The sequence below is a fragment of the Chiloscyllium punctatum genome, chromosome 1 (genome assembly GCF_047496795.1).
Source record: "Chiloscyllium punctatum isolate Juve2018m chromosome 1, sChiPun1.3, whole genome shotgun sequence".
NCBI classification, from domain to species: Eukaryota; Metazoa; Chordata; class Chondrichthyes; order Orectolobiformes; family Hemiscylliidae; genus Chiloscyllium; species Chiloscyllium punctatum.
In genome coordinates, this window is record NC_092739.1 from 133,530,870 (window position 1) to 133,558,078 (window position 27,209).

Genomic DNA, 27,209 nt, shown 5'->3' on the forward strand with positions numbered 1-27,209 from the left:
TAACATTCTAACAGACCTAATTTGTCACAATTTTGTATGAGTTTATTCAAGTAAAATATATTATTTTAAATAAATACATTTTTTAAAAGAATATACAGATTTAATATTTAGCATTTAATATTTAGTATGTTTCAGGCTTATAAACACTAGGTTCTTGGGAATGTGCCAGTATTGGTGTATAATTGAATTAATTCATTCAGATTTTAAATGGCATGTCTGTCTTTAATAAAATAATACATTCACTTTGTTGCAGGAGATCTGCCTTCGAGAATCTGAGGTTGTATTGTGCGCAGGATCAGAAAGCATGAGCCAGGCTCCTTATGCTGTTCGAAATGTACGATTTGGCACAAAACTTGGGGTTGATATCAAGGTAAAATATACTTTTTTAAATCAGTTAATTAGTGGGCATTACTAGCTAGAACTTCATTTATTGCCTATCTCTAAATGACCTTAAAAATGTGGTGTTAAGCTGCTTGCTTGAACTATTGCAGTTTATGTAATGCACATACACTTATGGTGCAGTTATGAAGGGAGCTCCAAGATTTTGATCCAGTGTTAGTTCAGGAACATCAACTTTTAGTTCTAAGTGTGTATGTGAGATTTTGTGCAGGATATAGAAGAGGTGGCATTTCTATGCATCTGCTGCATTTGTCCTTCTAGGTGGTGATAGTGCTTTCGATGGAGCCTTAATAAGTTGCTAGGATAAATCTTGAAGATGGTATGCCAAGCTACCACTGTGAACGTTCTTTCTATTCATCACAGGCACAAAGTGGGCAGCTTTGCCTTGAATTGTCTTGAGCTTTTTTAAGTGTTGTTGTTATCTAATTAGTGAAGTGTATTTTATTATACTCCTGACTTATGCTAGGTTTGTGAAGGTTTGTAGCTCAGGTTGAGGTTTAGGGTGTAGGTTTGCTCGCTGAGCAGTAGGTTTGATATCCAGACATTTCATGACCTGGCTAGGTAACATCATCAGTGGCGACCTCCAAGTGAAGCGAAGCTATTGTCTCCTGCTTTCTATTTATATGTTTGTCCTGGATGGTGTTCCTGGGGTTGTGGTGATGTCATTTCCTGTTTGTTTTCTGAGGGGTTGATAGATGACATCTAGATCCATGTGTTTGTTTATGACGTTGTCATTGGAGTGCCAGGCCTCTCGGAATTCTCTGGCATGTCTTTGCTTAGCCTGTTCCAGGATAGATGTGTCTAGATCTAGATACCATCTATCAACCCCTCAGAAAACGAACAGGAAATTACATCACCACAAACCCCATCCAGGACATACATATAAATAGAAAGCAGGAGACAACAGCTTTGCTTCACTTGGAGGTCGCCACTGATGATGTTACCTAGCCAGGTAATGAAACGTCTGGATAGCAAACCTACAGCTCAGTGAGCAAACCTACACCCTAAACTCCTGACTTGTGATTTATAAATAGGGTGAACAGTCTTTGTGGTGCCAGGGAGTGAGTTTCTTGCTGCACAATTCCCAGCCTCTGACCTATTCTTGTAACCACTGCATTATACAGCTGGTCCTGTTAAGTTTCTGACCAAAAGTTATCATTAGGCCAATGATGACTGGGGAAATCCATGCATCCCTGGTATTTCTGTTGTGAATGTTACTTGCCACTTAGTCCAAATTTTGTCCAGGTTTCAGGGACTGCTATATGTAGGAACAAACTCTTCAGAATGTGAGGAGTAATGTACAGTAATGAGCACAGCTTTACTTCTAACCTTGTGATGATGTGGATGAGAATATAGTCCTGAGGAACTCATGCAGTAGTGTTCTGGGGCTAAGATGTTGACCTCCAACAACCATCTTCCTTTATGCTAGGTGTGACTCTAACCAGTGGAGAGCTTTCCCCCTCATTTCCACCTTTATCACCATCGGTGTTTCCTCTGGTTGGTGCTCGACATGGAAAAGTACTGATTCGTCAGCTGAGTGTGGGTGGTACATTGTAATCAGCAGGTTGTTCACTTGACCATGTTTGACGTGATGCTATAAGATTTCATGGGTTTGGCGTCAATATTGAGGACTTCCAGGACAGCTCCCTCCCAACCCTCCCAACCACAGCGCAAGTTCCTTAGTGTGGGTAGCAGGACAGAATATACCCAGTGGAATGAGGGACCTTGTCTGAAATATATGATTTGATGTTTGTGACCATTTCAGGCTGTTGCTTGATGAGTCTGTGAGATAGTTCTCCTGATTCTTTGAGACTTTGTATCAGTTTTGCTGAAACTGAGTGGCTTACTAGTTCATTTCAGAGGACAATTATGAGTCAACGACAATACTGTGGTCACCTATACACCAGACCAGGTATGATCAGGCAGATTTCCTTCCCTCAAGGGCATTAGATGGGTTTTTATGACAGTAAATAATAATTTAACTCCATCGTTATACATTTCAATTAAAATCAGAAACCCATAGAATTCCAACAGGCCAATTCTCTGCCACAGAAAGCAGTTGAGATCAAAGCATTGTGTATTTTCAGGATATAGGGATTAAAGGAATGAAAAAGTCTGGAGAGAAAGTGGGAATAGGGTACCGAGTTGGATGAACGATTATGACCATATTGAATGGAGAGAAGGCTCAAAGATCTGAATAGCCTCCCCTGCTTCTTCTTTCAATATATTATTTTAATTATTATTTAAGTACATTTCAAATTCCATCTTCTGCTGTGGTGGTTTCGAACCTGGGTCCCTACCAAAGTACTGTCTGTGTTTCTGGATTACTAGTGCAGTGACAATACCAGTACGCATTGCTTTTGCTATATTGCAGTGAATGGCTAAGTCTTTATGCTATGGTGTATATTAAGATGGTGTTGTTAAGCTTCTTGACAAGCTAAACCCATGGAAGTGTTCAAAGTGTATTTATTCATACTCCTGGCTGAAAACTTGTAAATGATTGAAAAGGATTTTAAAGTACTGCCATTAAGTATAATATAGCTTATTATGTGCAGAACTAGTAAATGTTGTGAATGAGAATCTTACTGTGGATACTGACAACTTGCCTCATAAGATTAAGAGCGATGTCAGCATTTACTTACTGTACCTCAAAAATACAGAAAATTGTGTGAATTAGAAAACTAAATTGTTATTAATATTTTTCAAATAAATTGTTCTACAGATGGAAGACACTTTATGGGCAGGACTGACTGACCTCCATATTAAAACTCCTATGGGTCTTACAGCAGAAAATCTTGCTGAGCAATATGAAATAAGCAGGGAGGAATGTGATGCATATGCACTGAAGACTCAGGAGAGGTGGAAAACTGGTGAGTACTCCAGTGCTGCTATGTCATGTGTAAAGCCTGAATGTGAAGATTTTTTTTTAAGTGAATTTGAGTGATTCATTAGTTTATAAAATCATGAGGAGCATGGATAAGATGAATAGCCACAGTCTTTTCCCTGTGGAAGTCCTAAACTAGAAGACATAGGTTTAAGGTGAGAGTGGAAAGATTTAAAAAGGACCTGAGGGATAAGTTCTTCACTCAGAGGGTGGTGCATGTATGGACCGAGCTGCCAGAGGAAGTGGTGGAGGTGGGTACAATTAGTACATTTAAAGGGCACCTGAATGGCTGTATGAATAGCAAGGGTTTATAGGGATATGGGCCAAATGCTGGCAAATGGGACAAGGTCAGATTGGGATGTCTGGTTGGCATGAATGAGTTGGACTAAATGATCTGTTTCCATGCTGTATGACTCTAAGAATGAAAGTAACCACAAATAATTAAATTGCAAAACTAAAACAGAAAATGCAGGAATGTTTGCAAATACAATTCGCTTAAGATCATAAGTCTAGGAACAGAAGTAAGCTGTTTGGCCCCTCACGCCTTCTCTGCCGTGCAGTAGGATCATGACTCATCCTAACATTCATCTTCCTGGCCTTTCCCCATAACCCTTGATTTTCCTACTGGTCAAGAATCTATCTATCTCACCCTTAAATATACACAAAGACTCTGCCTCCACAGATCTCTGTGTCAAGGGGTTCACAAGACTCTCAACCCTCAGAGAAGAAATTCTTCATCTCAGTCTTAAATTTGGCACCCCTTAATTCTGAGACAATGCTCTTTTAATAAAGTACCTTAAAATCTTCAAGTTAGTGGTAAGAAGATCTTTTAGCAGCTTTGTCGTTGGTATCATGAGATGAAATCATTCATGAAATTGTTTATTCATGAATTTCTTGCCTACATGTGTTATAGTCTATAACCAAATGTAAATAACAGCACCAAAAAACAGGTACTTTAAGGCCAGTTGCCTTTGTATCTGGCATTAGGAAACTTTTATTGTCTATGATAAAAGGGTATAATTGCAGAAAAATTGGAAGTGTATAACATGCAGAATCAGCATTGCTTTACAATGAGGAAATCATGCCTGACAAATTTATTAGAAATACTTGAGGTAGTAACAAGCAGGATAGATAAAGGAGAATTTTTGATTTAATATATCTGGATTTATGAAAAATGTTCAATAAAGTATCATGCATTGGGTTACTTAACAAAATAGCATGAGTCAAAATATTTAAAGGGATGAACAGGGTACATGCAAGAAATATGTTTCCCCTGGTTGGGGAATCCTGAACTAGTAGGCAGAATTCAACAGTGCCATTTAGGCCCATAAAATCATAAAATCTCCACAGTATCGAAGCAGGCCATTCAACCCATCGAGTCCATGTCAACTCCCCGAAGTGCATCCTTTCCAGACCCACCTTCCTACTCTAGCCCTGTAGCCCTGCATTACCCATGGCTAATTCACCTAGCCTGCACATCCCAGACACTATGGGCAATTTAGCATTGCCAAACCACCTAAATTGCACATCTTTGGACTGTGGGAGGACACTAGAGCACCCAGAGACACTAGAGAACTCCACACATAACGGTCACCCGACGTGGACTCAAATCTGGATCCCTGGTGCTGTGAGGAAGCAGAGAAACCACTGGGCTACCATGCTGCCAAGGTAAGGAGATTTTTGGAATTCTTTGCCTGAAAGGCTGTGGATGTCTTTATGTATGTTTAACGTGGAAGTTGCTAAGTCTTTGATAGTTAATGGCCTAATGGATTCTGGGAATAATGAGGGTAAAAGCCATGAACGTATTAAATGCAGAAGAGGCTTGATTAGCTGACTAGTCTACTCCAATTCTCCAATGAGTGGTGAGAATGACCAAGGCTACAGAGCAATGCAGACAAGTTAAGTGAGTGGGCAAAACTTGGCAAATGGAATATAATATAGGAAAATGTAAGGTTTTGCACTTTGGCAAGAGGATTAGAGGAGCTGAACATTACTTAAGTAGAGAAAGGTGTGAATGACTCACAAAAAAAACCATCCACGTTTAGCAGGTAATAGAGAAGGCAAATGACATGTTAATTTTTATTTCAAAGGGAATGGTGTATAAAAAGATGGAACTTTTGCTAAACCAATGTAAGAAGCTAGAACTAGCACAACTAGACTACTGTGAGCAGTTTTTGTCACCTTTTCTAAGAAAAGACTAATTGGCTTTGGAGGCAGTCGAGGGCAGGTTCATCAGGTTGATTCCGGCTATGGAGGAATTTCAATTATGAAGGGATTTATGAAGGGAGTGTGAGTAGGTTGAGACTCTACTTTGTTTAGAAGGATGAGAGGTGTCCTTATTGAAACACAAGGTTCTGAGGGGCCTCGACAGGATGAATATGGAGAGGTTGTTTTCCCTTGTGGGGAGAGTTTAGGATCAGAGGGCATAATCTGTGTAAGGGGTCACCTACTTAGAACAGAAATGAGGAGGAATTAGATTACTTACAGTGTGGAAACAGGCCCTTCGGCCCAACAAGTCCACACCGCCCCGCCGAAGCGCAACCCACCCATACCCCTACATCTACCCCTTACCTACACTACGGGCAATTGAGGATGGCCAATTCACCTGACCTGCACATCTTTGGACTGTGGGAGGAAACCGGAGCACCCGGAGGAAACCCACGCAGACACAGGGAGAACATGCAAACTCCATACAGTCAGTCAGTCAGTCAGACTTTTATGAGATAAAAGTCTGTGAAATTCTTTACTGCAGTACAGCAACCAAGAGTTATGAGGAAAAGGCAGGAAATTGGAGTTGACGATTACCGCATCAAATTAGATCTCATTGAATGGCAGAGACTTGATGGGCTGGATGGCCTACTTCTGCTGCTATGTCTTATGGTCTTATGTTTGGTGATTATAGGTTAGTATTTTGGCCTGTCTTTGAGGAAAAAAATGGTAATTTCTTTCTCCTAAGATTGAGACGGAGTAATAATATGCATGTGTGCATCATTGATACATAATCCATAATTCCTTTCAGCCCATGAAGCTGGTTACTTCAAAGAGGAGTTGGCTCCAATTGAGGTGAAAATCAAGAAAGGAGTACAGTCTATTACACATGATGAGCACCCTAGACCAAATACCACTGCAGAGCAGATGGCCAAGTTACCAACTGTGTTCAAGAAAAATGGCACCGTCACTGCAGGAAATGCCTCGGTATGTTCTGTCCCTGTCCTTGTGGAATGTTGTCAAGTCTAATTAATGTCTAGTTTTGCTATTAAATAGTTTTGTTTCTCCAGTTTATCTTTAGTCTTCCTATTCTGCTAGGAGAAAGTGAGGACTGCAGATGCTGGAGATCAGAGCTGAAAAATGTGTTGCTGGAAAAGCGCAGCAGGTCAGGCAGCATCAAAGGAGCAGGAGAATCCACATTTCAGGCATAAGCTTACGCCCGAAACGTTGATTCCCCTGCTCCTTGGATGCTGTCTGACCTACTGCGCTTTTCCAGCAACACATTTTTCAGCTCTTCCTATTCTGCAACATGTTTGGTTTATGATTCAGTGCTGGTCAAACTTCTTTTTCTAGCTACTGGTGCTATTCTAGGTAAGTACTTGAGGAACAGACTCTGTATTAACGTGACAACGTATTCAACTGAAGGTGAGGTTCTGACATGACAGATTGAGTTTAAATAAATGTGAGGTGTTGCATTTTGGTAAGGCAAACATGAACAGGACTTGTCCAGTTAGTTGTAGGCCCTGGGGAATTTTGCCGAACAAAGAGGCATAAGGGTGCAGGTGCATTGTTCCTTGAAAATGGAGTCGCAGGTAGACAGGGTTGTAAAGAAGGCATTTGGCACAGTTGCCTTCATTGGTTAGAATATTGAGTATAGGAACTGGGATATCATGTTGCGGCTGTGCAAAACATTGGTTAGGCCACTTTTAGAATACTGTGTACAATTCTCTTGCCCTTCCATAGGAACGTTGTTGTTAAATTTAAGAGGGTACAGAAAGATTTACAAGGATGTGGCCAGGACTAGAGGATTTGATGCATAGGAAGAGGCTAAATAGGCTGGAGCTTTCTTCCCTGGAGTGCCAGAGGCTGTGGGGTGACCTTATAGAGGTTTATAAAATCATGAGGGGCATGATTCAACAAGGTGCCACACGCAGGGCTATTGCATAAGGTAAAGGTGCACAGCATTATGGGCAATGTATTAGTATGGATGAAGAATTGGTTAACTAACAGTGGGGGGGGGGGCGGTTTCTGGTTGGCGATCAGTGACTAGTGGTGTACCTTAGGGATCGGTGTTGGGACTGCAATTGTTTACAATTTACATGGATGATTATGAGTTGGGGACCATGTGTACTGTGTCAAAATTTCAGGATGACATTAAGATGAGTGGTAGAGCAAAGTGTGCAAAGGACTCTGAAAGTTTACAGAGGGATATAGATAGTTTGAGTAGGAAAAGGTCTGGCAGATGGAGTACCATGTTGATAAATGTGAAGTCATCCACTTTGGTCGGAATAACAATAAAAAGGACTATTATTTGAATGGTAAAAAAATGCAGCATGCTGCTGTGCAGAGCGACCTTTTGTGTGAATCACAGTTTGGTTTGCAGGTGCAATAGCTAATTAAGAAGGCAAAAGGAATTTTGTCCTTTATTGTTTGAGGGATTGAGCTTAAAAGCAAGGAGGTTATGTTACACCTATGTAGGGTGCTGATGAGGCCACACCTGGAGTACTGCCTGCAGTTTTGGAGTCCTTACTTGATTGAGAAAGGATGTACTGGCACTGGAGGTGATGTGGAGGAGGTTCTTTGGGTTGATTCCAGAGTTGAGGGGGTTGACTTATGATGAGAGACTGAGTAGACTGGGATTGTATTCTTTGGAAGTCATGGAATAGAAGCAGGGAGGATGTTTCATTGGCAGGTGATGGCATAGTTTCAAAATTAGGGGAAGCAGATTTAGGACTGAATTGAGGAGGTACTTCTTCAACCAGAGGGTTGTGAATCTATGGAATTCCCTGCCCAGTGAAGTAGATGAGGCTTCCTCATTGAATGTTTTTTAAGGCTAAGAAAGAGTCATAGAGATGTACAGCATGGACATCTTTCGGTCCAACCCGTCCACGCCAAACAGATATCCCAACCCAATCTAGTCTCACCTGCCAGCACCCGGCCCATATCCCTCCAAACCCCTCCTATTCATATACCCATCCAAATGCCTCTTAAATGTTGCAATTGTACCAGCCTCCACCACATCCTCTGGCAGCTCATTCCATACCTGTACCACCCTCTATGTGAAAAGGTTGCCCTTAGGTCTCTTTTATATCTTTTCCCTCTTACCCTAAACCTATGCCCTCTAGTTCTGGACTCCCTGGCCCCAGGGAAAAGACTTAGTCTATTTACACTATCCATGCCCCTCATAATTTTGTAAGCCTCTATAAGGTCACCCCTCAGCCTACGACGCTCCAGGGAAAACAGTCCCAGCCTGTTCAGCCTCCCTGTAGCTCAAATCCTCCAACCCTGGCAACATCCTTGTAAATCTTTTTCTGAACCCTTTCAAGTTTCACAACATCTTTCCAATAGGAAGGAGACCAGAATTGCACACAATATTCCAACAGTGGCCTAACCAATGTCCTGTACAGCCGCAACATGACCTCCCAACTCCTGTACTCAATAATGGTAAATTTAGATATTTGACTTAATATACTAATTATCCAATTAGTGAATGAATAACCCCAACACAGATCCGTACAGGATCCTTACTAGTCATGTCCTGCTAATGGGAGTGCTTACCCATTATTCCAACTCGCTTTTTCCTGCTATTTGGCCAATTTCCTACCCGTGCCAGTAATTTGCCTTCAATTCTATGAGCTTCCACCTTAGCTAACAGTCTCTTGTGTGGAACTTTGTCAAAAGCCTTCTGGAAGTCCATTTTTAAAAATCCAATTGCCTTAGCTATATCCACTACCTTTGTTACCGTTTCAAAAACTGAGATTTGCCAGGCATGGTCTACTCTTCAGGAATCAATGCTGGCTCTCTCTGATTAGCTGAGTTTTTTAAAGCAATTGACCGACCACTGCAACCTAAATATTTTCAAATAACTTTTAAAAGAAGATTGCATATCTACTCAGTATGTGATATTTTCTAATCAACCTGTGCAGAGATTAGATTAGATTAGATTACTTAGAGTGGAAACAGGCCTTCAGCCCAACAAGTCCACACCGACCCGCTGAAGCGCAATCCACCCAGACCCATTCCCCTACATTTACCCCTTACCTAACACTATGGGCAATTTAGCATGGCCATTTCACCTGACCTGCACATTTTTGGACTGTGGGAGGAAACCGGAGCACCCGGAGGAAACCCATGCAGACACTGGCAGAATGTGCAAACTCCACACAGACAGTCGCCTGAGACGGGAATAGAACCCGGGTCTCTGGCGCTGTGAGGCAGCAGTGCTAACCACCGTGTCCTTTAACACCTCTGGAGCAGGCAAGACTCAAACCTGATTTCCCTGGCTCAATGGCAGGGACACTGTCAGCTTGTCACAAGAACCCCTAAGATTTGTTTTTGAACAGTAAAGGAATTAAGAGTTATGGTGAGAGGGTGGGTAAGTGGAGCTGCGGCCACAAAAAGATCAGCCATGATCTTATTGAATGGTAGAGTGGGCTCAAAGGGCCAGATGACCTACTCCTAGTTCTTAAGTTCCTATGTTCTTATGAATAAGATGAATAGCCAAGGTCTTTTCCCCAGGGTGAAGGAGACGCAGACTACACGTGTGAGTTTATGGTGAGAGGAGAAAGATTTCAAAATGACCTGAGGGTTAACTTATTCTCACAGAGGGTGATGCACATATGGAATGAGCTGCCAGAGCAAGTGGTGGAGGCTGGTACAATTACAATATTTAAAAGGCATCCGGATGGATATATAAATAGAAAAGGTTTAGAGGAATATGGGCCAAATGCAGGGAAATGGGATTCTGTCAGATTGACATGTCTGATCGGCAGAGAAGAGTTGAACCAAAGGGTCTGGTTCCATGCTAGATGACTCTATGATTTTATAGATGTCCATCATCATGATTAATTACTTTCACCTCATAACCTGTTTTATGTCTTTATCTCAGATCACCTACTGCTGACAGCAAGGTCATTGAAGGTTTTACTTCAAGATTTGACCCCCCCAATATTCTCATGGTCAATGTTCCATTTTCCAATATCCACAACTGAAGATCATCAAGAAACCTGCTGCCTGTATCCTAACTTGCACTAAATTATATTCCCCTATTACCCAGTGCTCACTAATTTACACTTGCACCCAGTTCAGCATATTTCAACTTTGAAATTCTTATCCTTCTTTTCAAATTCTCTATGATCTCATCCTGTGACTGTTACCTATTGGAGATACATCCTATCTTCTCCTCTAGTCCTTTAGAATCTCGATGGCTGAACTCTTCCAGTTTTGGCCTCTTTTTATTTTAGCCTCAACGCAAATTTGAATTGCTTTACCATTGGCAGTCATGCCTTCATTTCTGGTATTCTCTGCCTATACTTATTTTTCCTCCTTCAAAACGCTCCTTCAAATAGAGTTAGCTCTTTTGATCAAGCTTTTGGTAATCTGTATTGAAATCTCCTTTTAGTGGCTTTTTTTTATTTTCCTGAGTCCCTTTTGAAGTATCCTGGGACTTTTTTTTAAAATCACATTAAAAGTATAATATAAATACAAGGTGTTGGAGTTAATGCTTGCTGAAGTGATTATTATTCTTGTGTGGACCTGGATATTGTGGTCAGAGATTATTTGACCACGGGGCCACCACAACCAGGCTTGACCTTATTTTTTTCCTGGTGTCCATACATGGGTACTTTGCAGCAAGAATTGCAAGATAGAAATCAGAGCCAAAAATGTTAATTACTTTTTCCTACCTTCTAAATCAGGATCACTGGCAGTTGGGTACCCCAAAAATTGTCTAGCCAGGTGATTGGTATCTAAAGTGGGACTATCCTGGCTCCCATAGCTTAGTTAATTTAATGAATCGTCAAATATTACTAGCCTGTTCCTTTTGAATTCATTAGTCAGATAACATAATGAAAATACAGAAGTGTAAACAGATAGTTACTGCCCCAGAGTCTAGATTGCATAAGATTATTGAACAAGTATAACTAGATTTGTTTTGAGAACAAAGGATAGTTTACAGATGGAATGATGGCTAAAATTTACTTTTCTTAGGGAGTGTGTGATGGAGCTGCTGCAGTGATTATAGCCAGTGAAGACGCTGTCCAGAAACATAAACTGACTCCACTGGCCAGAATAGTGGCCCATCATGTGTGCGGATGTGATCCAAGCATTATGGGAATTGGTGAGTAATACTGTATATTCATTCAAGGTGAAGGGCAGATAGTAACAATGTGGTAATGTCACTGAATTAGTAGTACAGAGGCCTGGGCTAATGGCCTGGAGACCTGCGTTGAAATTCTCACCAAGACACCAGTTGCCCAGTATCAATCAATGCTTTGATGAGACTAAACACTGGTAGAAAGTGAGGGCTGCAGATGCTGGAGATCAGAGTCAAGAGTGTAGTGCTGGAAAAGTACAGCGGGTCAGGCAGGAGCTTATGCCTGAAACGTTGATTCTCCTGCTCCTTGGATCCTGCCTTACCAGCTGTGCTTTTCCAGCACCACTTTCTCAACTGAGACAAAATACTGAGGCAAACTAATCATAAAGTTTGCCGGGAACTAACCAGCCACTAAATTTCTTTTTAGATGACGATGGTTAACACATTCTAAATTGTCCAGTATCAGGCTATAAGACTGTGTTCAAATCAATTGGGTCAGCTAAGTTTGCTATTGTTAGTCAAAATATTAATTCTTCTATGTGAAAAGCCTATCTATTGTTATTTTAATTGAGATAACACTTTTAATAAAATAGTGATGTGGAATACCAGAGGAATTGTTAAACTGGATTGTACAACATAATTCTAACATCATAACTTCTGTTTAATTCCATTTTTGGGATGGGGGAAATAAACTAAGTTTGTTCTGAGATACAATTTAAATTTGAAGTGAGATCCATTGCTGTAGTGTGGAATGTGAGGTTATTGAAGATGTTATACTAGCTAACCAGATACTGGCAGTCTTTCAAAACTTATTTTTATCCACAGGCACATAAAAAGTGTAAATATCTCCGTTGCCAGTGGAGCTTCATTTTCGTCCCCCTCCATTACCTGTAAATGTATGTAACATTTGGCAGGAGTTGTCACATGGCAATCAGGGACATGAATCCTGACCTGACCCAACCCCTCCCCCAGTTTCTACCACTTTATTATGGTTCTGATGCCCAGTGTGAAATTTACTTAGTGCCACCCCACAAAAGTTAGAGATTGAACTGAGAAATAGCCTGGCTTGTATGGCTCAGTGCTAATTTAGCACCATTTTCAGGGGTCTGTTCATCACCTGACTCAGGAAGTCTCAGCGTTTTTATAGTGGACACCAACCTTTTGTCAAAACATGGAAACAGCTTTAAAGGAATTTTGCTGCTTAGCAAGATCAATTTCAGATAAAGCTCGCATCCAAACTATTAAATTGTTCTTTTCCTTCAGATACTGATCAACATATTTTATGGAGTAAATTGGCAGAAGCCCAAGTGCCACCAGTCCTTGATTAGATATTTAGGAATAAAGGTGGGAGCTAAAATCAAGTTGCTGGATAGGAAAGCAGCAGTTAGTTAGTTCAATGATACCTGTGCTTTTTAATAAAAAAGTTTGCTTCTCTGACCAAACACAAAACTCATTTTCAGTCTCCTTAAAAGTTTCCCTCAATTGTTAGCAAATAAACAGAAGTGATTTATTTAGGAAGACGAATTTTACTAATGAAGTAAGCATTAATACTTTCAAAGTGGATGTCTTTGCATACCACTCCTGCAAAAAGTCATCTGGCCTTTGTTCATCGCTTTCTATGGTCCAAATGGCTAAAATTAAGAACTGTGATGCCGGGTGACTGCTGATGGTACAGCATGTTGATGCCTTACTATTCTAACCTGCTGCCTGCTTATTTTTGTGTTTTAAAATCTGGCAAATGCAGCGGCAAATTTTAAGAACTCGAAGCATGTTTTCTTACTAATTAGCTCTTACTTTTGTCTCTGGCAGGCCCAGTGCCAGCAATCAGTGGAGTCCTAAAGAAAGCAGGATTATCATTGAAGGACATGGATTTGGTAGAGGTCTGTGAAAACCAATGAATTGGTTTATGGTAGCCATCATTAGAAGTATAATACAATTAAACTGCAAGATATCTCACCCTGTTGGCTCTATCTTTTATTTCTTTCTCCCACATATGCTTATTTATTTCCCCCTTGTTTAATACGCTTGAGCTGTGTCTAAATCAGCCAACATTTGATTGAATGGCAGAGCAGGTTCAAGGGCCTAATAAGCCTGCTCTTGATTCTAATTTTACTTTTACTGCTAATTACCCTTCCTTCCACTTTTTTCCTTTCACATGATGTCTCGACAATGTTGCCTCTTTCATGGAGTTAACTTTCTGTACTTTGCACAAGAAAAAGTGAGGACTGCAGATGCTGGAGATCAGAGTTGAAGAGTGTGGTGCTGGAAAAGCACAGCCAGTCAGGCAGCATCCAAGGAGCAAGAGAGTCAACGTTTTGAGTGTAAGTTCTTTATCAGCACCCACACCTGATTAAGACCGTATGCTTGAGATGTCAACTCTGCTGCTCCTTGGATGCTGCCTGACTGGTTGTGCTTTTCCAGCGCTACACTCTTCAACTCTGTACTTTGCACAGATTTGTTCTTTGAGTATGGAGCGTTGCACCATTCTCCCTCAGCGGCCTTACAGTTCACTGTCTAGGAGGAATTGTTGGGTTGGGAATATGATAATTGGCCGAACTTCACCTCCCTAAACCAGGGACACTGAGGCAACGTATATCTGCTGCTGTGTAGACTGAGATAAGTAATACACATATATATTATGTATATGTGGTGGAAATTATTGTTTTTCAAACTATGTTTACAATGTTATTGATTATGATGTATTCTTTCTTCAAAAGGTAAATGAAGCTTTTGCTCCTCAGTATTTAGCTGTACAGAAGGCTCTGAAGTTGGATCCCAAAAACACTAACGTAAATGGTGGGGCTATAGCCTTAGGACACCCACTGGGAGCATCTGGAGCCAGGATAACAGCTCATCTAGTTTATGAGCTGAGGTACAATAACTATTTATCTGTCTGTTTCTTGGCTAAATGGTGTGGATTTGGGGGAAGGGGGGTGTAGTCAAGGTAGCTCTGGGAGTCTGTGCCCATGTTGAGTCGGACTCTGGAGACGGAAAGGTCCAGGAAGGGTAGGGAGGTGTTGGAGATGGGCCATGTGAACTTGAGGTCAGGGTGGAAGATGTTGATGAACTGTTCAGCCTCCTGGTGAGAGCATGAGGTGGTACCAATACAGTCATCAATGTGGCTTTGGAAAAGGTGAATGTGCCAGTATAGCTATGGAAGAGGGACTGTTCCACATATCCTACTAAGAGGCAGGCATAGCTGGGACCCATGCGGGTGCCTATAGCTACCCCTCTTGTCTGTCGGAAGTTGGAGGTTTCGAAGGTGTAGTTATTGAGGGTGATCAACAATACCCTCCATCGCATCTCCTCCACTTCTGACACCTCTACCCACGAACCCCTGCCCCCAACCGCAACAATGTTAGAACTCCTGTGGTCCTCATATTCCACCCCACGAATCTCCTGATACAACACATTGCCCTCCACTATTTTCACCGTCTACAATCAGACCCTACCACCAAAACTATATTTCCCTCCTCATCCCTATCTGTGTTCCTCAGAGACTATTCCCTCCACAACTCCCTTGTTAGATCCATGCTCTCCACTAACCCACCCTCTACACCCAGAATCTCCCCTGCTGCTGCATGGGATGCAAAACTTGCATCCACACCTCCCACTTCACCTCTGTCAAAGACCCTAAAAGATCATTTCAAATCCGGCAGAAATTTTCCTGCACACCCACCCATCTTATTTACTGCATCTGTTGCTCTTGAGGTGGTCTCTTGTACATCGAAGAAACTGAGTACCAACTCACAGAGTGGTTCAGGGAACATCTCTGGTCTGCAGACACCAAACAACCCCACTGTCCTATGACCAACCACTTCAACTCCCCCTCCCGTTCCCCCAAGGACATGCCTCCACCGAAAATCAAAGACACCTGTCAACTGGAGGAAGAACACCTGATCTTCTACCTTGGAGCCCTGCAACCCACACAGCATCAACATTGACTTCGTCAGTTTTCCAATCTCCTGACCCCACCCCACCTCATCCCAGATCCAACTCGGCACCACCCTCTTGACCTTACCTACCTATCCATCATCCTTTACATCTATCTCCTCCATCTTCCCCATTGATATATCATAATCATCTCCTACCTGCACCCACCTATTGTCATTCCACATATCACCCCCCCCCCCATCCCTATCCCTCCCCCCCATTTATCTCTCAGCCCCCTTCCGCCCCATATTTCTGATGAAAGGCTTATGCCCGAAATGTCGACTCTTCTGCTCCTCGGATACTGCCTGACTTGCTGTGCTTTTTCCTGCGCCACACTTTTCAATTTTTACCCAAAGGAGACAATGCCTGCATTAAAACTACCGAATAACTAATTTGAAATAAGATGCCTACAAAAAAAAACTGATGTCGCCCCTTAAGTTGACTTTAATTTGCAGTTTTTATTGTATATAAAAATGTGTCTGACAACCCAAGATTAATGAAAATTTTGTTTTGTATTTCTTTTGAAACAGAAGTCATTTGTGTATTGATTCTAATACTTAGTAAAAGCAGGAAGTGTTGAACTTGTGCAGTAATCTAATAGAGAGAAATTGTACAATGTTGGGAATTTTGATGGAAAAAAAAATCTTTCTAAAAAGTTAATACGTTCTCAAGTACTGTTCGTGCTGTATCCTCTATATTCTGATTGGGTTATATGTAGATGTGTGTGTCAGCAGTAGATGGTGCTCTCATACTCTTTATATATGAACTGAAGAACCCATTTTATTATTATTGATTTAGTTTCCTGCTTCGTAATGTTCTGCACTCACGTATTTTGTGTTTATATTATTACAACATAATATAAAACTTGAGAGTTTTTTTTCTACTTTAATAGCACAGTATAGACTCCAAAGCATGTCAAAGAGGGATAAAGATGTGTGGTCACAGGAGATGTGCAGAGGAGGTGATGATCAGTAGCTTTATCAGAGAAACTGGTTGACAGGAGGGGCTTACAAAGGAGAAGTTATAATGGTAGTATGGAGTTGTTACAGCACAGATTTTCTCGAATACTGCCTGATGTAAGGAACTACAGTCTGAAAAGGCCTTAAAATAATTTGTTCCATTGGTACAATATAGATAATGAACTGAAATTTCAATTGTCTGAGCATCCATAATTTGTAAGGAAGATTTGGATTACAATTTCCTTTTGTGGAATGACTTTACACCTAGCTCTACTTTTAAGGTTATGTCATGTTGTCTTACTCTGGGTTTTTCTACTTTGAATAATATGGCAAAGTAATTATCTTATCTGATACCTTTATTATTTTATTTAACAGCCTCAATTAGATCACTTATTTCCCCGAACTAAATAGACTCTTTTCTTGATTTGACAAGAAGGAACCAATCCTGAATGCATTCTGTAAAATATCCTCTACTTTGAACACATGGCTTATCTTCATTATAGTGATTAGGATAGCTGATATTTCCCAATATTATTACCCTGATGATCTTCTAAATCTTTATCAACTTTCAAAAGGCTGCACAACCTTTTATCTCACACCTGATAAGCAATGAGTAACCTATTTAAAAATGAAACCTTTTCTTATTTCTTGACACTCTATATAATATGTAAATAAAGATGCATTATTAACACAACTGTATTGTATATTGCATTGCTGTTAACTCCTGTTTTGTTATAATGTTTTGTGCAGTCACATAAAACCCACACAATAATGACATTCTGACGTGCTTAGTAATCTCATTTTACTTTTTGATATTGTTTGAACTACTCCATTAGACTTTTAATCTCTCATACTTAAGCAGTTTTTCCAATTTTTTTTGTTTGATAGTTGAAACTATTAGAAAATACTTCTGCTTCTAGCCCGAGAGCTTTATCAATTACACTCTTTTCTGAAATCTAGCCGTACCATACCACTTGAATTTAAATCATCCCATCATCCTTTTGGTATGGTCCTTTTCTTTTATTGCCCATTCCTAATTGTCCAGAGGGCAGTTAAGAGTCAACCACATTGCTGTGGAGTCACTATGAAGGCTACACAGTTAAGGACAATCCTAAAGGCTATTAGTGAACCAGGTAGTTTTTCAGTCTCTTAATTCCATTTTTGAACTAACTCAAATTCCACCATCTGTCATGGCGGAATTTGAACCTGGGTCCCAGAAGATTACCTGGTACTCTGGATGAAGCCACGGGCATCCACATGGGCCCAAGCTATGCATGCCTCTTCAGGGACGTGGAACAGTCCATCTTCCGCAGCTACCCCAGCACCATTCCCCACCTTTTCCTCCGCTACATTGATGACTGTATCGGCTCCACCTCATGCCCCTAGAGTTCATCAACTTCCAAACACCTTCCACCCTGACCTAGACCATCTTGGGCACCTCCCGCCCCTTCCTGGACCTGTCCATCTTCATTTCCAGCGACCGACTAAATACGGACATCTACTTCAAACCCACTGACTCCCACTGCTACCTGGACTACATCCCACTGCCCTCCCCCCGCCCCATACAAATGCTATCCCTTACTCCCAATTTCTCTGCCTCTACCATATCTGCTCCCAGGAGGACCAATTCCACTCCAGAACATCCAAGGTGGCCTCCTATTTCAAGGACTGTGATTTCCCCTCCAACGTGGTCAACAATGCCCACCAGCGCATCTCCTCCATTTACCACGCCTCTGCCCTTCAATCCCACCCTTCCAGTCGCAGCAAGGACAGAACCCCACCTCACCTTCGCCCCCCCCCCCCAACCAACCTGTGGATGCAACGCATCATCCTTCACCATTTCCGCCATCTTCAGTCAGACTCCACCACCAGAGATATATTTCCCTCCACACCCCTATATGCATTCTGCAGAGACCATTCCCTCTGCAACTCCCTTGTTTGGTCACGCCTTCACTCCCAGCACTTTCCCTTGCCACTGCAAGAGCTGTAAAACCTGTGCCCATACCTCCCCTCACATTCATTCAAGGCTCCAAAGGATCCTTCCACATCTAGCAGAGATTTTCCTGCACCTCCAACACCTCATTACTGTGTTTGTTGCTCACGATGTGGTCTCCTCTATGCTGGGGAGACAGGACACCAACTTGTGTAATGTTTCAGACACATTCACTAAACAACCCCATCACCCTGTGGCCAAACACTTCAACTCCCCCTCCCAGTCTGCCAAGGACATGCAAGTCTTGGGCTTCATCCACTGTCAGTTCTAGCCACCTGATACCTGATGGACGAACTTGGAGGGACCCTCCAACCACACAGGATCAATGTCATGTTTCCTCATCTCCCCTTCTGCCACCATATCCCAGATTGAACCCTCCTACTTGGCACCGCCCTCTTGAACTGTCCATCTTGCTTCCCACCTATTCGCTCCACTCTCCACTTCAACCTATTACCATCACCTTAACCCCCACCTTCATCTACCTATTCACATTCCCAGCTACCACCACCGGCCGCGCCCCCCAGCCCCCCCCAGCCCCATACCCTCTCCATTTATCTCTCAGCCTCCTTGGACTTCCCACATTCCTGATGAAGAACTTATGCTCGAAACCTCGACTCTTCTGCTCCTCGGATGCTGCCTGACTGGCTCTGCTTTTCCAGCATCATATTTTTTTACTCTGATCTCCAGCATCTGCAGTCCTCACTTTCTCAAAGAGGCATTATTGCTAGACTATCCCTTCCCCATGTCTTATATGACAAATCACTGTAACACTCAGAAATGTGAACTCTTCCCTCCTTCCCTCACTGTTGCAGCCATACGTTCTCATTAGTCTTGGTTTTCAATCTAGTGCCTGCACCATAATCACTGGGTTCAAATTCTATAACTCCCTCCCTTATGGTCATATGAATTACAGAGGTCCAAGAAGATTCATCACCAACTTCTCAGCAGGAAGTATATTCTAGCCCTGCCCATATCCCAAAAATGAATTTTTAAAGAAATGTTGACTTCCTCTGAGCAAATGTTTCAACATGACCTCTGTCTACACTATTGGATCTAACAATCCTCTGTCTCTCTCTTTCCTTCGGTTTTGTATGCTCAACCAGTGATACATTTCAGGCAGATATCAAGGTGACTGCACACTGCAAAAAAAAAAGCAACCAAGAGCCCCCACAATAGAATGTGTTTGGGCTACACCTAGCTATCGCATTCTATTCTTTAATCTAATGACCTGTCATCCTTTTGAGGTAATCCTTGGCACATCCATCTTCTGAGTCGCTGTCACGGTCTCTTATATTTCTCTAATGCTAAGTAGCTTTTGAATAATTGCAGTAATTTGAGGATGTCCTGCCTTTATCAGCTGCCTCATATGAATTGTCATGCACTTACTGCATTATCCCTGTGATCCTGCCATTTGTGTGATTTCAGGCACACCTTATCCTTTCTGATGCAGTAAATTATGATCAGTTGCTTCTTGAGCACAAGATTCCCCTGCTTCAGGAACTCTGATTTCCTTTTTTTAAATTCATTTATAGTATCTTTGTTTAATCAACAATTTACCTCTGTCTATCTACCCTTGAACTGAGCGGCTTGCTCATGCCAATTCACAGGGCAGTTGCATTGATGCGGGTCTGGACAGAACAGGTAAGGGAGACAGATTTCCCCCTCCAGTGAACAATAGTGAACCACCTCAGTCTTTACAGCAATTGACAATGGATTCATTGACATCATTCACTGAGATTAGCTTTTAATTCCAGGTTTATTCCACCAGTTGCTGTGATGGAATTAGGCCAATGTACTCAGAGCATTAGTTTGGGGCCCTTGGATTACTAATCCATGATATCACCAAAACACAAATACACATGTGTATTTTAATATACTTCATGCACATTTCACATGTGTTCTCTGCACTGCTGTCTTTGAAAAATTTTCAACATGCAGATAGTATTATCCTGACCTCACTGCTGGCACAAAACTCTCCTAAAGAAGAATCTCATTCCTTTTACTCACCTCATAACTATTCATTTGAAACTCTAATAAAAATCTTGACTCATGATACCCAAAGGCTAAACTCCTGCTGAGGTGAGATGTCACATTCTGCTGTCCTCTGAGAACTCAGGAATTTTTAAATGTCAGTAACAAAACTATCCAGGAGATGTGCTATTGTTAAATAAGAACGAAAAATGAGAACAGGCCATTCTGATAATCAATTTTCGTCCATCATGTGCCTGTTATGGAATTTCTTACCACACAGCTTGAACTTATTTTCTTTCTCAGATTAATGTCCCCTTTCTCCTTTACACAGACAAGACATTCATATTCCTATGTCTCCAACCTTGATTGCCTCTATACTTTCTTTTCAAATTAAGACAAGATGAGGGGCAAGTGCTGGAAAATGGGATTAGAATTGTTAGATACATGTATTCAGCCAATGCAGATTCAATGGGCCAAAGGACCTTTCTCTGTGCTGTGGATCTTTGTAGCTGTATTATCCCCCTGGTTCCTTCATTATCTCAGAGGATAATGTTTCATGTTCCTTGGTAAAAAGCTGTTAGAGATTATGAAGGTACCAATTATAACTTGAGTGTATCTCCATCCGATTATGTTACCATGAGTTATTACAATTTCTTGAACAGTGCAAGGGGGGGAAATAAAAACAATAGCTTCATTGTCTAGCAGAGTAACCAGTAAAAATCACAAAGTGTTTCCACTATAGAGAAAATTATTGCTGAGCCCACTTCTGCCTAGCTCAATGTCCTGTCATATAAATGCCTTCCTACAGGAATTAATGAAAGCAACACACTGGAATTGAGGTAAAACAGAGAAATCAGGTTGCTGGAAACCTGAAACAAAAGCAGAAATTGCCGGAGGCACTCATCAGGTCTGGCAACATCTCATAGAGAGAAAGCAGAGTTACTGTTTCAAATACAGTGACCCTTCTTCAGAAATTGAAATCCTGGTTGACCTTTCAGGCCAATGACTTTTCATCCGAATTCTGTCATGCATCTTCTTTCTAAAACCCATAGTTAATATTCTGGTACCTTTGGAGCTTGGGCCAGCAAATATATCATTGTGGCTTTCAAGAATTGTATATGTTGCCTTTCCTTTATTGAGGAAGCATCCCTTTATGTAAAGGGTACTAAAGGTTTAGAGATTGCTTATTAAAAATGCTCTTGAGTCCAGGTCAATAAAAAATTTCAAAACTGTGATTGATTTTTTTTTTGGTTGGGCATGTGTTTTCAAGATTTTGCAACCTAGTTGTGTAAGTATCGATCGGTTGTGGCCTAATTGAAACTGTTACTTGCTCTGGGAACTGAGTGCCCTACTTCTGTTCCTATGTCGATGAACTGTTCATTTAAAGTGATATTGATTGTGTTCATACTTTTCAGGCGCCGTGCTGGTAAATATGCGGTGGGTTCAGCCTGTATTGGAGGTGGGCAAGGAATTGCCATCATCATTGAGAACATGAAGTAAAGAAAAGGGAAGAACAAAGAATCTTGTGCTACAAGAACAAAACGATAGTATTTGATGCTTGTTGCTGGCTTTGTTTTGTGGTAGTTGCTGCAGTATCTTACACTAAAGTCCTACCCAACTCCTTCCAAAAGCATTACCTTAACAAATTGTTAAGCATTCTCATTTAGGGGAAACAATTGGCAGTAATGTTAATGGAAAGAGGTGGTAATGATGCCAGAGCTATGAGCCAGCCAGTATTTACTTGTGAATATGCAACAAAAATCAGTGGAAATTCTGCAGAGTATCACTGTTCAGGAATACCAAAGAAATTAACCTCACAAAAAATTTGTTAGCTAAAATTTGTATTTTTTTTCTAGTTTCCCTAAGGCCTTTAATTTTCAGAAAATCTTCTTCAGCTGATTTATACAGGTTTAGAGCACAGATGGTTAGACAATAGAAGACATGTTTGTGGGAATCAATTGAAATCATTCACTTTACATAGCCAAGAAATTAATAGCATAAGCAATAAAAGCAAGAGTAGACTGTACATCTCCCAGGTCTGTTCTCCTTTTCAATAAAATTACAATTTATCTTGGCCTTAGTGCCACTTTCCTGCCTGTTCCTTGTAATTCTTGGCTCCTGCGATAGTTCAAAAATCTGTCCATTTCAGTTGTGAATAAATTCAATGAATTAAATCATTCTTACATAAATAATCTCTTATTCTGAAACTTTGTCCCTAGTTCTGATTTCTTCAATGCGGGGAGCAATCTCCCAGGATCTACTTGATCAAACCACAACTTTATATGCTTCAATAAGATCACCTCTCATTCTTCTGAACTCCAATGCTCTACCTTCCCTCATACCTCATGAGCCAACCTTTTCATCCCAAGAATCAGCCCATGGAATATTGTCTGAATTGCTTCCAATGCCAGAACATCTCTCCTTAAATAAAAAAGACGAAAACTGTATGCAATGCTCTTCATGAGGTCTCAACTATATAGTTTCATCAAGATGTCCCTGCATTTGTATTCCATTCTCCTCAAAGTAAAGGCTAACATTCCATTTAACTTGCTAATTATTTGATGTATCTGCCTTCTAACCTTTATAATTCATGTACTTGCACCTAGATGCCTCTGTACTGCAGCATTCTGCAGTCTGTCTCCATTTCAATAATACTTTCCTTTTCTATTTTCCTACAAAGGTTGATAACTTCTCAGTTTTCTATATTATACATTTTCAGCCAAATTTTCTGTCATTCACTTAACCAATCTGTGCTTTACCGACTGTGTATCCTCTTCAGGCTCTTAACTATTAGTTAGCCATTCCTTTGTCCATTGCTTACATTTTTGCCCTCAAAATCACGAGTTCCTACTTTATGTATCCACCTTTCATATTGCACCTTAAAGTATCTTTTGAATATTCAAATATACAGCATGCATCAGTCCCCTATTTTACTTGTTGCACCCCTAAAGAATTCCGTTTTCATAAAGCCACGTTGACTCTGCTTAATTGTCCAATTTTTTTTTAAATACGAAGCTGCTCCCTCTTTAACAAGACATTAGGCTAACTGATCTAGAATTTCTTAACTAACCAAGGATGCAAGGTTAAAACGAGGAAGTTAGGAGTAAGAGGGGAACTCATAGCGACATTTTGGCTTTTTGATCAAAGGATTGTGGAATAGGCTTCCTGGAAAAAGCCTTAGTTGATGAAAAAGAATAAGTTCTTTTCGATAAATAATTGATTGATTATATACACTTATCTTCCAAGTACAGCACAGTTGTGATTGCCTAATGCTAAAAATATGGCATGATCAATGTTTCATTTCCTGTTTCTTTCCCAACCAAAAGCTTCTTCATTGAGCCAAAAATAACTAAATTAATTACACTGTGGTAGGCAAATCTGAGACTTGAGTACATGATTAACTGCTGGGGATTGCCAATACTGTGGTCACGAAACCACTGGGAGTTTACTTCAAGCATCAGTAGATTTATTGAAATTGCTAATGTAAAACAGTATTTTTTAAATCTCTCACTTCTAATCCCTAGAATATTTGTTTGCTGTTGGGAATTTAATTTTGTTTCCCTTAATCTTTGTAAAAGTTGCAAAACCAATCTAGGCTACTTATCTTTTTTAAATTGATTTTCCCTATTTTTTGTTTTCTTAAAGTAGCAGGTCATGATGGGACTCTAGTCACACAAATGCTAAATACCCTCCCTCGATGTGTTCTTTGGATACAAATCCAAACAGTGAATGTCAGTTATTTCGCCACATAAGGAAGCACAGTTGAGGCCAATCTTATATTCATCTGGGGCCATTTTTTTCTAATTGTACAATATTTGAAAAAAGAATTGCCCATTTTTAAAAAAATCTTGTTAATTTAGAGAAGGTTTTACATTAATGCCTGATATCTGCCGTCAAACATTTTTCAACAGATAACTTGATCATCATTTGGTTTCTCTCTCGCTCTCTCTGCAGCACTGGCTGATCAACTATTTAGGCACAAACTTGGACTGGAGCCTGAGACTGATCACTCATCACCACTCAAGGCATTTTAATGAGCAAGCACTTAGGAGAGTTGCTGCTTTTTATATCGAGTCTATGAATTTTCTGGTCCCATTCTGTTACATAAATGCAGTGCAATGGAGTAGGGTATTTGTCTGCCTGAAACCCCACGTCAGAGACTGAATAACTGGACACTGGGTCCTGTACATACCCAGAATGGGTGAAAATGGGAGTAGAGCTGCCATGGGCCAATGTGGTTTTGCTAGGCCAAATACAAAAAGGCTGCTGTTCTTCACGATATGTTATTGGTTTGTGGAAGCTCTTATAAGAAATGAGAGCATAAGGAGTTGAATTCCTAGGGCCACTCTTTGTTTTAGGATGGATGGAGAGCAAACCCCTTATCCTTTCAACTCCCACCCCATTTTTACCTATCCTAACCTTTACTCATTTACTGGAATTTATGGTGCTCCCCAAATTGCAGGTGGAATTTTTTTTTGGAATGCCTTGACTTTTTGCCCTGCTATGTCTTTGAAATTGTTAAAGTGTTAAAGAGGAGGCTTACTAAATGTCTGCTTTCCAGATTTAAATTATGCAACATTCATCACCAATATCACTTCTCTCTACAGTATGGACCACAATGTGAAAACACTGAAGTATTAAATTCTGATCTCTATGCAGAATGGTAAATTGGCCATGAAAATTAAGTGCAAACAGCTTTTTTTTAATGCTGTGTTCATGTTTCTATTTCATTATCTTTTCTGGGTGTTGATAGCTAGAGTAACATCATTTAATTTTGCAATTCCATGATATGATATCTGCTGATATTGAAGAATATCAGAAAATCTGCAGGTTCCATGTTCTAATATAAATCTTGCTGCTGCACTCACAGCCTTGGGTTATATTGTAAATAGTGTTGTAATAACTGCAACACAAGAGACTATTGTCCTTATTATTGTTTTGGATTTCCATCATTCTTTGTAAGATCCTGGAAAAGGGAAACTGTGACATTTGAAAAAGAATGATAATTAACTATGGTGTAGTGATGATATTGCAAAACATCCCAGCATTTTTTCTGACAATCAAATTTCTAACAATAAAGCAATGACTCATCACTTAATAGCATTTCATTTCATGCAGCAGTCCATGATTTAACAAATTTTGTCCACATATCCCTCTAATTAGAACACCTATATCTCATTAACTTGTAGCTTACAAAACTTATTCCTGAACGGAAAGAACTTTTCTTACCATTTTGTGGAATGTGGATGCCCTTGGCATTTGTTGCCCATCCTGAATTTTCATTGATCAGAGTTTGCTTATGGATCTGACATCACATACAGGCCAGGACATTTGTTAATTGGTATTTTTACGACAATCCGTGATTGTTTCTTGGTCACCTTTACTGAGACCAGCTTCTAATTCCAGATTTTATCATAGTCAATTTAAATTGCAGCACCTGCAGTAGTGGGATTTTGATCTTTTGTTACTAAAAGCACTAGCCTAGCCCTCTAGATTACTAACCTGGTGGCATTTCCACTATGCTATCACCTCCCCAGTTTGACCTGGACTTTCTGTTTGTGTGCAGGAAAAGTACCCTTTTTGTTGCTATAGCCTGTACAGATTGAGGACACAGTTGGACTTCTGAATGTAATACTGACACTGACTAATGCATTGTGAAATTCCTTTTTTAGTTTCAAAGTTTATAACAATCACTTTTTTCCCCCTTTTACTTGCCAAAGTGTGTTAGAAAACATTAGCTGTAACTGAGATTTGTTTTTTTAAAAAAACTGTCGCATCTATTCTAGATCTGTTATCCATATCATCTCTAATGTTCACAATTGGTAAGCAAACTTAAAACTGTGCCTTACATAACATGATGTATTATTACTATATGAACCAGTGATAGAAAATAAATTACCAATGATTTTGTTTTATTGGTGCAATAATTCTATTGTGCTGCATTGTAATGTACACAATTGAAATAAAATATAAATGTTATTTTATTATATATTTTCCTTCTCCTACCCATTTTTGGGCTGTCTTGCTCTTTACATTATCCTTCTGAGAAGGGGGTGGATTATAGACTCTGATACCTGTCATTACTGCCCAGCATCTTCTAGTAAATGCATATGAACATCCAGAGGGTGAATGTTATTTCCTTTCTCTTTCCCATATTCCAAATGTTGCCAACAGTAGAGCCAATATCAGCTGAAACTTACGTGCAAACTGTTTGTCATAAAATCCAAATAATAAACTGGAAATCCACACTGGGATTTCTGTTAGAATGTATTGACCACATTTGATTAGTAGAAACAGAAATAGATCATATGAACAGGAATAGGCCATTCAGTTTCTTGAGTCTGCTCTGACATTTATTATGATCTTGGCTGATCAAGCATTTCAAAGCCATATGTCTACACTATCCGATAGTGGGTGGCACGGTGGCACAGTGGTTAGCACTGCTGCCTCACAGCGCCAGAGACCCGGGTTCAATTCCAGCCTCAGGCGACTGACTGTGTGGAGTTTGCACGTTCTCCCCGTGTCTTCGCCGGTTTCCTCCGGGTGCTCCGGTTTCCTCCAGGTGCTCCAGTTTCCTCCCACACTCTAAAAGATGTGCAGGTCAGGTGAATTGGCCATGCTAAATTGCCCATAGTGTTAGGTAAGGAGTAGATGTAGGGGTATGGGTGGGTTGCGCTTCGGCGGGGCGGTGTGGACTTGTTGGGCCGAAGGGCCTGTTTCCACACTGTAAGTAATCTAATCTAATCCAAAAAACCCTTTATGGTAATA

At 40.6% G+C, this 27,209-nt stretch overlaps 1 protein-coding gene across 1 annotated transcript in view; it reads left to right on the top strand.

The window, feature by feature from the left end:
* acaa2 (acetyl-CoA acyltransferase 2) overlaps window positions 1–26,432 on the top strand; it is a 64,058-nt gene extending 37,626 nt beyond the window's left edge. The window contains exons 4-10 of the mRNA XM_072574464.1: window positions 254–370; window positions 3,122–3,269; window positions 6,303–6,478; window positions 11,480–11,609; window positions 13,395–13,465; window positions 14,303–14,457; window positions 21,857–26,432. Of these exons, the coding sequence (XP_072430565.1) occupies window positions 254–370; window positions 3,122–3,269; window positions 6,303–6,478; window positions 11,480–11,609; window positions 13,395–13,465; window positions 14,303–14,457; window positions 21,857–21,941 (882 nt within the window). The 3' untranslated portion in view covers window positions 21,942–26,432. The remainder of the gene's footprint in view (window positions 1–253; window positions 371–3,121; window positions 3,270–6,302; window positions 6,479–11,479; window positions 11,610–13,394; window positions 13,466–14,302; window positions 14,458–21,856) is intronic.
* The last annotated feature ends 777 nt before the right edge of the window (window positions 26,433–27,209 follow it).